Raw genomic sequence first — 13,280 nt, forward strand, 5'->3', positions numbered from 1 at the left:
GAAGCTAGTAGAGGCTAGTCTACACTATCTCAGGAACAACTGAGGGCAGATTCACATCTGCGCCCCAGCCTCCATTATGCAGGTTTCCATTTCCTGCCTGAAACTGGACAGGAGACGGAAACCTGCAGTCATTTTTCAAACCCATTCAAATGAATGGGTTTGGAAAGTGTCCAGCCGTGAGCGCCTGTGAGCGTTTTGTGCTCTCCATTTTTTTTAAACCGGACACAAAGTTGGACATGCAGGACTTTGTGTCCGGTTAAAAAACGGTTTTGCTGCGTAGAGCACAAAACGCTCACAGGCACTCATGGCTGGACACTGTCTGCAGAAGACGGAAACCTGAAAACGGAGATCGGGCGCTGGTATGAACCGCCCTGAGAAGTAATGGACAACACAAGGGAAAATGGCTAATAAAAATGCAAAATACAAATTATATAGTGGCCTGAAATGGTCCTTCTCCTCATGTACACACATATAACAGCATAGCCTGAAAATGTATCTGAAATTTTAATATGCTTTTACATTCTGTTCATACTATTTTACCTCTTCAGTCATTTTCTTATTTAGGAACACACTATTTTTAATAATTTTTTAATAATAATTGTCAGTCCAGAAGTTGGTGAAGGACATATCTTGCAACTTCTTTTTCTGTGCCATCACACAGAAAAAGAAGTTGCAGGATAAGTCCTTCACCAACTTCTGGACTGAAAATGGACACTACAATGGTTTATGTTTCTCTTACTTAGACCCCTCATCTTGGTTGGTTCTCCCAGGATGGGAGAGAGGGATAGATTTCCCATAAATCTTAATAAATAATGTAAAGCAAGAGTTCTCATTGTCCATTAACTTGTGTCTGACTAGAGAAGCAATATTACTCCGAGCTATTTATTGGCTTCATGATATTGATAATTTAGAGAAGAGGTAATGAGGCGCAGACACATACAACAATACATAGGACATAAGCAGGTAGGAAAACTATTACAAACTAACGTCAGGTTATATTTCCCTGTTTGGAGATGCAAAGTCTAGTTAACAGCTATATTCCTATGCTATGTCATAGAGTAGCAGAGTAAGGTATTTGTGCATGCAAGATAGCAGGGTTTATTGGCAATGAATAATTTGGCAGCATCCTGTTCCCATAGTAGCTTTGCTGCAGGGAATAACAACCCAAAGGCAAACTGTAATAATCTCTGTCTCCCTGGCTCCTCACCTTATGAATCTTAAATGATTATCACTGTCATCCGTGCATACTTCTTTCTAATGTGACAGAATACAGGGAACACAAACACCCACAAAAGAGGATATAAATAAAGGGAAATGGTAGTCATGAGAACAAAAAGACATGTTCGGGAGAAAAATGGTGGATTCAGACAAATTAAAACTCAAAAGGATAAGAGTTATCGAGCAGAGATGCGATCCTGTGGTGGTATGATCAGAGAGGAAGATGAATTATTGGGCAAAGTACGAGGAATCTTGAAGGAGCACAGACATATGTACTATATCTACGCCTACCATCACTATACGACTATAGGTACATACTGTGGCAACCCTATAATTCCTATTTTTATAGTGCGAGCTTCTGTATGTTTTCAGTAATCGCTTACCTTGTATGAGTCATTTTGGGAGAAATCGTGTTTCTATATATAAAAGCTAAATAAACAACAGCAGCGCCACAAAAATATCTCTATCCTTACATTACAGGGCACATTATATTCACTTGTGCTTTCACGTAGCGGTGGTCATTATTGCTGGGATGTGACATATATTGCTTACTAGCTCATTACTGTCACCACACCCAGCATATTAACTCAGCCCCACGGATTCATAGTTTCGGATCACCTGTATCATATGGGGCTTCTTCCACTGCTGAGATATCACTTTCTTTGTCAATAGGCAAATTGTCTACTTGCAGGACTGAATTGCTATGCTGGGTTCTGCTGACAGACTCCCAGTCCATTTAAGATATTATGAGGGAAATAATACTTTTGGGTAGTGTAATGTACTCACTTCACAATATCAATATCACAATATGTGCCTATGCATACCTTCTCAGTGATAACGGGGTCAGACGTCTTCCCCATTGCCCTGCTGTACTCCTGCTGCTTCTACGCTAAGTAAGAGTGTCATGAAAGGAGGCAGAGACACAAAAACTCTGTTTCCCCCTTCCTATAAAAATGGAACCATCCAAAGAAGCTTGGGTATATAACAACTGTTGTAACACTCTATATCCTCAGTGATGTCATTGATGTGATCTATGATTCGGTCGTGTTGAGACCAAAAAGAGGTATGAAAAGGCGAGTATGAATGTTTTTTTTCCTCCTCTCCTGTATCTCCACCTATTATATTCTAGGGTCTGACGACTTCACAGAGTATAATGATGTCACTTTCACTATTTTTTTTTTTATGTAGCCTGTGAGCCCTATATAGGAATCACAATGTACTTTTTTTTTCCCTATCAGTATGTCTTTGTAGAATGGGAGGAAATCCACACAAACACAGTAAGAACATACAAACTCCTTGCAGACGTTGTTCCTGGCGGGATTCGGGCCCAGGACTCCAGTGCTGTAAGGCTGCAGTGCTAACCACTGAGCTACTGTGTTGGCCCTATGATTTCACTTTCACTATGACATAACTTCCCTATGTTTGCATTAGAAAGCTAGAAATGGGATAGATAACTTATCCTAAGAGTTTTCTATACTAGTTTTAAATCAAGTTTAAGATGTGCTTCATGGAAACCTTGTTCGATTCTAAACAAATCTTGGACCCGAAACTAATCTTGTCTATGGAGAGCAAATGGAGGAAGAGGAGGAGGCTCATGATTGATTACCTCTTAGCAGTGTCAAAAGAAGTCTCTGGAGAAAGGTTAGGGAGTCTCCTGGAAAAGGCACACTTTGCTACATTGTGAGAGATTGAGATACTTCTTTTGACACTTCTAAGAGGTAATCAATCAGCAGCCTCCTCCTCCTCCATTTCCTCTCCATAGACTTCTGTGTGAGGTTGAGTAGTGATGAATTATACAGAGATAAACAGTCGGAGTGAAGATAAGGAGAACAGCCTAATATGTAGAGAAGGAAACCGATTTATTTATTAAGATATATTATAAAAAATATTATATTCACACATTTATGAGAGGTAATTTTATATTTGAAGGTATAACAACTATTATTATTCTACATTTTTCACTTGCTGACTGCTTAGTCAAGGTTAATCAAAGGTAAAGTTTCCCCTTGACAACCAGTTCTGGATTAGAAATTAACTCAGAGCAGTCTCTTCCCACGTTTCTCTTAGTAAAAGTAAAAATATACTAAAGCTGAACAATGGATCAACTTATAACCAAGAAAGCGAAATAATAGATATAGTCAGTCTTTCATCAGTAATATTTATATTTAAACCAATATTTTCAGTTTTAAGAAAATCATACATTTTGAGTGTGTGTCTGTTTACTAAATGGTTTGTATTTGTATTTCCATATTGTATGTGTGTTTTTTATATAAAGCTCCATAGAATAAATGGTTCTCTAAAAATAAATATAATAATAATAATAATAATAATAATAATAATAATAATAATAATAATTATTATTATTATTATTATTATTATTATTATTATTATTATGTGTTAGCTACAAATTAATTCATATTTGGCTATATGAAGATTTACTTTCTAGTAACTATAATTCAGATCACTTATAATACTTATTAGGAAGACACAAAAAACAATAGGTACATGCAACATCTTGCACTTCTCAAACACTAAAATAGCAGTGTGGGTCAACTATAAAAGATATTCTGCCAGATGTTTGAAGAACCACATCAAAGTGCCATGTATTCAGATATATCTCACAAAGGTCCTGTGGTGGGAGAAGATTAACAAGAATATGGCAACAATCAATGAAAAGGACTCATATCTTATGCCTGGAATTCTCTTTATAGGAAGCAGTCCTTGTGGATGGTAAAAAATAGAATGTTTTGTTTGTTCTCTTCAGCAAATGTCCATAGAAATAGTCACTGCATATAATATCTATATAGACTGTTTCCCTACCACTGATAAACAACTTCACAAAAAAACATGACCAAAAAATTCACTTGACTGTCATACTTGGGTCAACTTTAGACTTGAAATGTAATAATTTAATGTTATGCAATTTTTTTTAATTTTTTATTTTTTTTGCTTTCGATATCAGTTTTCATGACGTTCAGAGACAGGAGAACTGACCACAGATGATGAAGCATCTTTACAAATCCCTCACTCTCTGTACCAATTGAGGCTTTTATTAAGGCTGGAATATCCTAATATATCTACCCCCATGTTTCAAGTTTAGGTAGTCTTCTATGAGCTAAATACTCTATGACCCAGGTCAATATAGTTTTACTAAGGGCCGTTAATGCAGCCACATTATAAGGTCCATATTATGCCTGAAACACCTGAACCTCCTGTGGCTCTATTCAGTGGTGTAACTAAAATCTTGTGGCCCTTGTGCAATCTTTTGTCTGGGGCCCTCTAGCCCATCCCAACAGTGAATTCTTCATAGTGATGGTTACAGGTACTAAGGAGTTTAATCTACCTTAGTGTGGTTAAGGTAATCTGTGGGTCTCCTTGGCTTATGGACCAGATGGAAGCTGCAGTCTCAATACTGATGCCAGTGCTTATGGGCTCCCTAAGGCTCCTTGGCCCTGATGCAACTGCACCCTCTGCGCCTCTTCAAGATACACCCCTGGCTCTACTGAAATATATCTAGATCACTTCAAAACCCTGAATATGCCATACATATCTGAATAGTAGGTGTCTGACAATTGGGTATTTAATAGATTTTGAGATTTTTCAAGCTTCCTGTTTATTGTCAGTAAATGTGAACAATTTTGTTAAATCTAGAAACTAAAAAACTGTGCAGAGCCAATACGCATCACAGTGGAGAATCAATCTATGCTATCCTCTGAGAGTTAACCAGACAGAAACACTTTACTGATACAGGCGGATACATTTTACATATATATATATATATATATATATATATATATATATATATATATATATATAGTAGTAGTAAACAATGTGAGCGGTAGAATACTAGACATCATGAATCACTGGCCATTGTTTCCTGAATACGCGGTCTAAGGTGATGTATAGTAAGTTCGGCACAGCCTAACTCCAGAAGGTCAGTGTAGAAATAATAGTTACTATAATGTGCCAGAATCTCTCCAGTCTGCAAACAACGTCAGAATGTATTATAAGGCAAGCACAGCCGAATTTGGAACCAGATGTTACAAATAATTTGAATTTTATTGGGGTATTTAGAGCGCACAAAAGACGCCACCCCTTCATCAGATCTCTTTTAGTTTAGGTAGGCTACTTACAGACTAACTGTACAAGTAACCCAGGTATTAGTTATTCACATGTCAGTAAGATGGATCTTCATATGTTATTACGCATCAGGTCTTTATCAGTGCATGGTCTATACTGTGATAGGGGATCCAAATAGGATGTACTTCCATCAGAGCTGTAGCCAGGACTCCTTCACCAAGGGTTCAATTCAGTTCTTATTCTGTATCTAAATATATAAAAATGGTTTGTTGGTATCCCCCATTAAAACCAGCACCAAGTGCACATGTCCAGTTACCATCCATATCCATATCCCATATCTACCTCCCTGAGAAACGGGGAAGATTTTCAAGATAAAAATTGCTGGCAGATAAAATCTATTTTATATTATTTTTGTGAAATTTAGCTTATGATATCGATGTCCACAATAGTTTTGAAATAGTTTTCCCTCGTATGGGTAGAACATGAAATGCAGGTACAGGAAATGTTCTCCCGATACTCTATTTTGCCTACCAGAAAGGATATGCTTAATTGCGATCTCTTGCTGAAAGTTCAATCTGAAATCTAAAGAGAGCTGTTAAAATACTTCACTCTCACATCCAGGTCAGCTTTCTCCATTACTTGAAGACCATATAATAGGTTTACCTTTTACGCAACATTGGGTATAATGATATAGGGATGAATAAAAGAAAGTTTTCTTGTATACATTATATACTATTGTTAGTTTGCTTCAATACTTTAACTTTTTATTTTTTTTTCACCATATTCAGAATCCCTCTGTAACATCTTTGCCCATCTGGTACTTGGCTTCATCCTCAGACCGCACGCTGTGGCACAGGAAACGTATCCGGCTGTGATATCTTCTCTCAGATTCTTCTTGCATTGTCTGAACACTGTCCTATTTCCTCACCTTGGTAATTGATTTTTCCACCACACCCATTTCTTTCACCTTGGGTTCCCTCTGCTCCTCTAATAGTTAAGTTTAGCCTTGCCCTGTGATTGACAGCCTATCCTCCTATCAGGTTCAGGGGTGGGTTCTTCCTCCCTATTTATTCTTGCCTCACATTCACATTGGTGCTTGCTATTGCCTTGTGCGTGCTGGCGTTTCTCTTGCTGTTTATTACTTGTATTCTTATTCTTGACCTCTGGCTTATCCTTGACTATTCTATTGGACTTAGATTTTGACACGACATTGCTCGACTGTTACTGGACCCTTGGCTAGCTGACCTTCCTTTGTTGTTGTTTGTCTTGCCTGCGTTTTGTGTTTTCACATATATAAGAAGGGCCAGTTGCCGCCTATTATGTAGGATAGCACCAGCAAGCAAGAAGGAACAGTGTGTATGTGTGTGTGTGTGGGGGGGGGGGCTCACTGTCTCTTTTGCCCTTCCCCCAGGGTTCACCAGCAGCTACTGGGGAATTGTCGTCCTGGCAATTCCCTTACACCCACTCATATTTTTGTACAATGAACTAGTCAAGGCTTGGACTGGCCTACAGGGGAGCAGGTGAATTATCCGGTGGGTCCCTAAGCCAAGGTAGACCGTAAACCTCCTACTCCATTCACTAGCAATGTCCACACAGTATATGTATTGTACTACATACAGTGTTCCAACAGTTGATCGGAGTCATTTCTTTTTATAAATAGGAAAACTAATCTCAATACCTTTTGTCAGAATGACTAGGAGAGCATATATGGTTTCTAAGTATCCTATACAGTTATGGTAGTTTCTTTAATGAGACAGACTACATCTCCTGACCCAAGGACCTATCTTAACCAGCCTATGCATCCATATAACAAACTGCCCAGTTCAATATCATATGGACACACTTGTAGTTGAGAAGACATTTAGGCACAGATACAAGCTGGTTGCTATCCTTGCTTCCCAGACCCCATCATCTCAATGGCACTCTGGAGCATCTAGTCTACCGGAGACCTTCTGCTGTGTAACTTCATTTGCCCGGCCCGGCTTGGCTCACAGAGCTGAAGGTTGTATTCATGTTACCGCCTATCAGCAAACTACTGACAAAGTCCCCATGGTAGAAACAGTCTGAGACAAGAGCTGGGCATCAAACTCCGAAGGGAAAAAAAAATTCCAATTGGTGTCAGATAATATTTGCATGTACAGAAGCTTTACAGTGGATTCCCCAGAGTGTATTCCATTGAGCCACAGGCACTCCGGTCTGACACTTGGCCTGGACCACAACATACAAAGCATACTAATGGAACACACCATGACACACACTTACAGACCTACAATACAAAGTGGACAAACAAAAATATACAACACAGAACTAAAAAAAAAACAAAAATAAAATAATGATTCATTTAAGAACATTATGTTATAACAATTTATAGTGGAAAGGTGGCTTACTATGCTGGCAGTGGATCCCATTAAAGCCACGGGGACATTTGCAGACATATCCAATAAATGTATCTCCGCGATAGGCCTCACTGATTTCACAGAATCCACCATTATGGCAGGGGTTTGGATGGCAAGGATCTGAAACAAGGAAGATATATAGGTTACAAGAAATACTAGACAAAAACTTCATATCAGTACATAAAGAAATCTGTAAACTATTAATTTGTCTCTGATATAATCTACAACCACACACCCATGTAACTAAAATAAGAAAATATGGCTGAAATTATGTCCTATCAGTCCAAATTTAACAGGCCAAATATGTTAAAGGGATGTTCTGGTAACATCAAGTTATCCACTATGCACAGCATGGGGTGTAGCTTGCTGATCTGTGAGGGTCTGACCACTGGGATATTCACTTCTCAGGAGAACAAGGGGGTTGGGGGGTCACATCCTAGTTTGTATGGAGCAGTGCTAAAAAATGGTGCCTCTGCTCAATTCACCTCAATAGGATTGCTAGAGGTCAAAAATTTGACTTTATCTATCTCTGTTAGTGGATACGGAATATATAGATGTTAAATGATGACACTGTGTGCAACATATGTTAAATTTAATGTTCAGAGGTAAACATTTGTTTTAAAAAGTGAATTGTTTGTGAATTTATTTATTACAAAATTTTATACATATGCAAATTATGATCATTCATTATAGCTTAACATCATTGAATTTGTATATGGATACTATCAATATCAAGCATATAGGTTCACATGACTCTTCTTATTATTTTATGAATATTTAGGTGTCCTGGATATTAAAGGGGTATTCCAGGACTTTTATACTGATGGCCTAGTATACAGAGCTGTGTTAGTTTCAACAGCTAGAGGGCTGGGAGTCCCCGCCAATCTGATATTAAGGACCTGTCTTAAGGATAGGCCATCAATATTAAAGTAGGTGACACCTCTTTAAGATTTTACTATGACTTTACTACACATTCACCATTACTTTTAAGTAAACTGGTGTACATGCAGGATAGAGGATTACATAGCAGATTTGCTCACACATATCTCGATCCTTGACAGTTGCACTTTAGGGGTATTTTAATTAATGCATTTATCACCACATCAATCCCATATGTCACTAAGGTCCCATTGTCGAGTTCCTGATAGCTGGGACTTGAGATATCACATTAGATTGATGACTGAAAGGGCATATATGTGAGTTTTCAGGCATGTGTTCCAAACACAAAATGCCTAAACCACTGAACACAAATCTTTCAGATACTCAATGTCATTTTCAGTGTTCCATAAGTCTTCATTAAAATCCAGCCTAAGCCTGATAAGATGTTCCAGGCTATGGCTGACTGGAGGTGCATTGGAGTTACATGGGTTAACAACAAGCAATTGCTTCCCCTGCAATCCACTGATGCAGAAGAAGAAACCAAAGAAGTGATCTGAAGGGCAGATTAAAGCAAACCAAATTCCCACTGAATGGCCTTTGATCCCATTACAAAGTTGCAGACCACCTTGTAACCTTGCAGGGAACTACTGTTCATACTGTCTGATAAAATCTTCTTAGACTGGTAGGCTTTCCAAAAAGAATATTGGTTGTTCAGGATTCTCCCCAAGCCATAACAAGATCAACGAGATTTGGAGTGCGTAGATTATCATATGGACTCTTTCTTTAAAGGGAACCTGTCATTAGTTATCAAATGGGCAGTCCTGCTCACCGACATGTAGTCCTAGTCACTGACTGACGGCCTGTCAAGTATGAGTGTGTACATAGCGATAAGCCTGTCACTCACTAAAACTGACTACTTTACAACTCCTTCTCTATACCATGCTGTCTACACACTGGAATGTATTTCCAATGTGACAAGTTCCCTTTAATACATATCCTACTAGCAACAAACTATTAGGTTGACATAAAGCTATATGGAACTTATTATTATGTACGAACATGGTCTTAGATCCGTATTATACAATAGCTTGTCAAAAACATTATCTGTCCATAGACATACCAAAGAGACAGCCCAAAAGACTACCTGAATAGAGGGAGCCATGCCCAGATTGCCCAGTAAATGGTTGGAACCACTACCAAAAGATATGGCTCTTGAAAGGCTCCGTATAAAATAGCTTGAATTCTCCAAGTGGGTGGTAACCTTTTATTTTATTTTATTTAAAAAGTTAATGCTCACTTAGAGAATCGGAGCTAAGTTACTTGTCATATCTTTTGAATGGGTGGACAGATTAAAAAAAAAACACAACAGTGATAAAATAATATATGCTGTAATTTAGCATTGTGCTCTTGGTGATAGGGGCTCTTTAAAGACTGGATAGGTTCAGAATAATCTATCACACTGAAGTTTACTTTGGGAACCTAATTAAACTTGTTTTGTTGGGATTCGATAAAAACACAAGCTTATCTATAACAGGAGTAGGCAAATATCCAATACCAGATTTCAATAGCTTGCCGCTTTCTTCTCTGACATCTCAGGCTGCTTTTGAATCAGAAAAAAAAATCATAGATATTTCTCAGAATAGTTTGTTGCAGCGGTCAGCAGAGTTCATCGAGACATCTTAGGGCTGGTTCACATCTGCGTTTGGTATTCTGTTGGGGGAGTCCGCTTGGGGCCTCCTTGAATGGAATACTGAACACATTAAAAAGCGGTGAGCAGTGAAAACACATGGACCCCATAGACTATAATGGGGTCCGAGTGTTTTCCGCGCGGTGTCCGCATGAGTCATGCGGAGAGAAAAGTACTTCAAGCAGCACTTTTCTCTCCGCATGATTCACGTGGAAACCACGAGGAAAACACACAGACCCCATTATAGTCTATGGGGTTTGTGTGGTTTCATTGCTCACCGCTTTTGAACTCATTTGGTATTCCGTTCCGTTCCGTTGGGTCCCCAAGCAGACTTCCCGAATGGAATACCAAACGCAGATGTGAACCAGGCCTTATATCTGCTTTATTATTTACCAAATATTCATATCACGCTAGGTTCACACTAGCACCCGGAGTCCGTTCTCAGCTTTCCGTCTTCTGCATGCAGAAGACGGAAAGCTGTCAGAGCGGGTCTGGTCGTGGGCGGTGGTGAGCATTTTATGCTCTCCACCGGGAAACCGTTTTTTTTTTAAAATCGGACACAGAGTACTGCTTGTCCGACTCTGTGTCCGGTTTAAAAAAAAAACGGTTTCGCGGCGGAGAGCATAAAACGCTCACCGCCGCTCATGGCTGGACATCTTTCAAACCCATTCAAATGAAAGGGTGAGAAAGAGTCCTGCAGGTTTCCGTCTCCTGCCTCTGTTTTGTGCAGGAAACGGAAACGTGCAGAACGAAGACTGGGCGCAGATGTGAATGAGCCCTCAGTAGTCTGAAAGATCAGGCAGAGTCTATTAGTTCTGTTTGATACAACAGGGATCAGCTTCACCATCAACTTTTTATGCCAGAAACAGACACATTCACTTTAGCTTCATATATAGAAACATATCAGTAAAGAAACACCATGTGACCATTTGCAATTTGCTATATCACTGTTATGGTAAATATAAAAAAAACTAACAGCTTAAAAAAAGTGTGGCAAGCGCTAGGTACATAACGCAGACAGGGAATAGGTATTAGACACATCGCATTTCTGCAGCTAGTAGTGCTCATTTCCTGTTATGATGATGTGGGAGGAATGTGGGCGAAACCTATAATGTCTTAGATTAAATGTAGATCTCTGATGGGTTTAGTTATACAGTAAAATGTCTCATCATTTCAGCGATTAAAACAACTCGAAACTACTTTGTTACTTTACTTTTTTACTGGCATTTCAGAGTAATTCAACATTCTCTACAGATCCCCCAAAAAACAAGGCCTCAAAGGTCCAGTTTGGAGATGATTTTGGTGCAAATTACTTTCCATGGGGGTCTTTTTATAACAATAAAATAAAATATAAAAAATAAAAACGGTTTCACCACGGACAGGCAGAAGACGCTCATGGGCAGACCCTTTGCAAACCCATTCAAAGGACTATGACTGCTGGTTTCCATCTCCTGTCCAGTTTCTCAGGCAGAAGACGGAAACCAGAAAGCGGTGACCGGGTGCAGGTGAGAACCCGCCCTAAGCTGCTTTTATAAAGTAAACATTATTTTGTGATAAATTGTGATAAATTTAGTGACAAATTAACACAGAATGATATGCTACCTGGAGGCCACACGGTGGTTCAGTGGTTAGCACTGAGCCTTACGGCGCTGGAGTCCTGGTGTTCAAATCCCGCCAAGAGCAAAAATCCATCTGCAAGGAGTTTGTATGTTCTCCCTGTGTTTACATGGATTTCCATCCCATATTCCAAAAAAAGACATACTGATAGGGGGGGAAAATGTACATTGTGAGCTCTATGTGGGACTCCCAATCTACATTTTAATAAAAATTAAAAAAAGAATGATATGCTACCCATCCTATTTGTATCTATGTGCAGCCACCCAATGAGATAGGGTGGTAGGGTAGTGAATTGCAGTCACTTAGGGCTTTTGTTAGCACGATGTGATATTGTGATGAATTGGTTTCATGAAAAATTGGAGTCCGTAAAGGCTTTATTCAAGGATGTAAAATTAGCTTTCCTGGTCCGGGCATTTGTTACGATTGGACTCCAGGGTTCTGTGCTGGTTCTGACTCTGGGTAACATGGTGGGAACCAGCCTGTATCCCTCTGAGGCTTCATCTCTTCCCTTCTCTCCTGTTTGTACTGATAGTTACCTGTTGGTCTATCTTTACTATAGTCATTTAACACAGGCAATTACCTAACAGGAGAGGAGGGAGGGGGTGAAGCGAATGGGGAGAAGCGGGGGCTGTTATCTTAATACATCATAAATTAAAGGGGTTTTCTAGGAATATGGATTTTAAAGCCTATTCTTAGCCTAGGTCATAATTATCTGATTAGTTAGTTGGGGGGCAATCGGCAGCGGCCGAACTGATGAGCTATATAGGACCACTTCCCCATACAATACACAACATAGTGCCGGAAGCAGAAAACTCCGTTCCCCGAATAGTGGCCTGCAACACCACTGTATCTCACCTCCCATTGATTAAATACAGTTTCATAATAGCAATGGGCCAAATTTGCAAAGCATTGCTAGTCTCTACAGCTGGACAATATGGAGATCCATAGCTACTATAATTCTATCAAATTTTGCAGTGTACTTGTATCTGCCCTAATCCACACCTTAGATGATGAAATGAAAAGGGGATCACCATTTGGTTTATACATTGCATGCAAAATTTTCCTGTTATCATCTTGGTAGTTTCTTATCCTCATCAATATTTTATTTCATGTACACAGTAGACAACAGACAGACAGAGAAGAAGAGATATCCTAGCTGAAAACATGATGTGCAGATGACAAAAGCATTTATTGTAATGAAAATCCCAGATATGGGCAATCGCACATTTTTGTGACAATGAATAATACATTTTATCTTTATTCAAGAATATTACTATGGCATTAAAATAATCTATGTACATGGCAGAGAATGATGAGCGATATAATGACTTTGATGAAACATCAAGTTCTAGTAAATATTTAAAATCATTTCCCTCCAGTTTTGCAAGTTTAGATAATAGATT

The 13,280-nt window shown here is 39.0% G+C and overlaps 1 protein-coding gene across 2 annotated transcripts in view; it reads right to left on the reverse strand.

Moving 5' to 3' along the window:
• Nucleotides 1-13,280, reverse strand: part of EDIL3 (EGF like repeats and discoidin domains 3) — a 564,630-nt gene that overhangs the window by 293,025 nt on the left and 258,325 nt on the right. For both annotated transcript variants that reach the window (XM_075271229.1, XM_075271236.1), the window contains one exon: nucleotides 7,686-7,814. In XM_075271229.1, the coding sequence (XP_075127330.1) occupies nucleotides 7,686-7,814 (129 nt within the window). The remainder of the gene's footprint in view (nucleotides 1-7,685; nucleotides 7,815-13,280) is intronic.

This window comes from Leptodactylus fuscus, chromosome 1, assembly GCF_031893055.1.
Source record: "Leptodactylus fuscus isolate aLepFus1 chromosome 1, aLepFus1.hap2, whole genome shotgun sequence".
In the NCBI taxonomy this organism is placed as follows: domain Eukaryota; kingdom Metazoa; phylum Chordata; class Amphibia; order Anura; family Leptodactylidae; genus Leptodactylus; species Leptodactylus fuscus.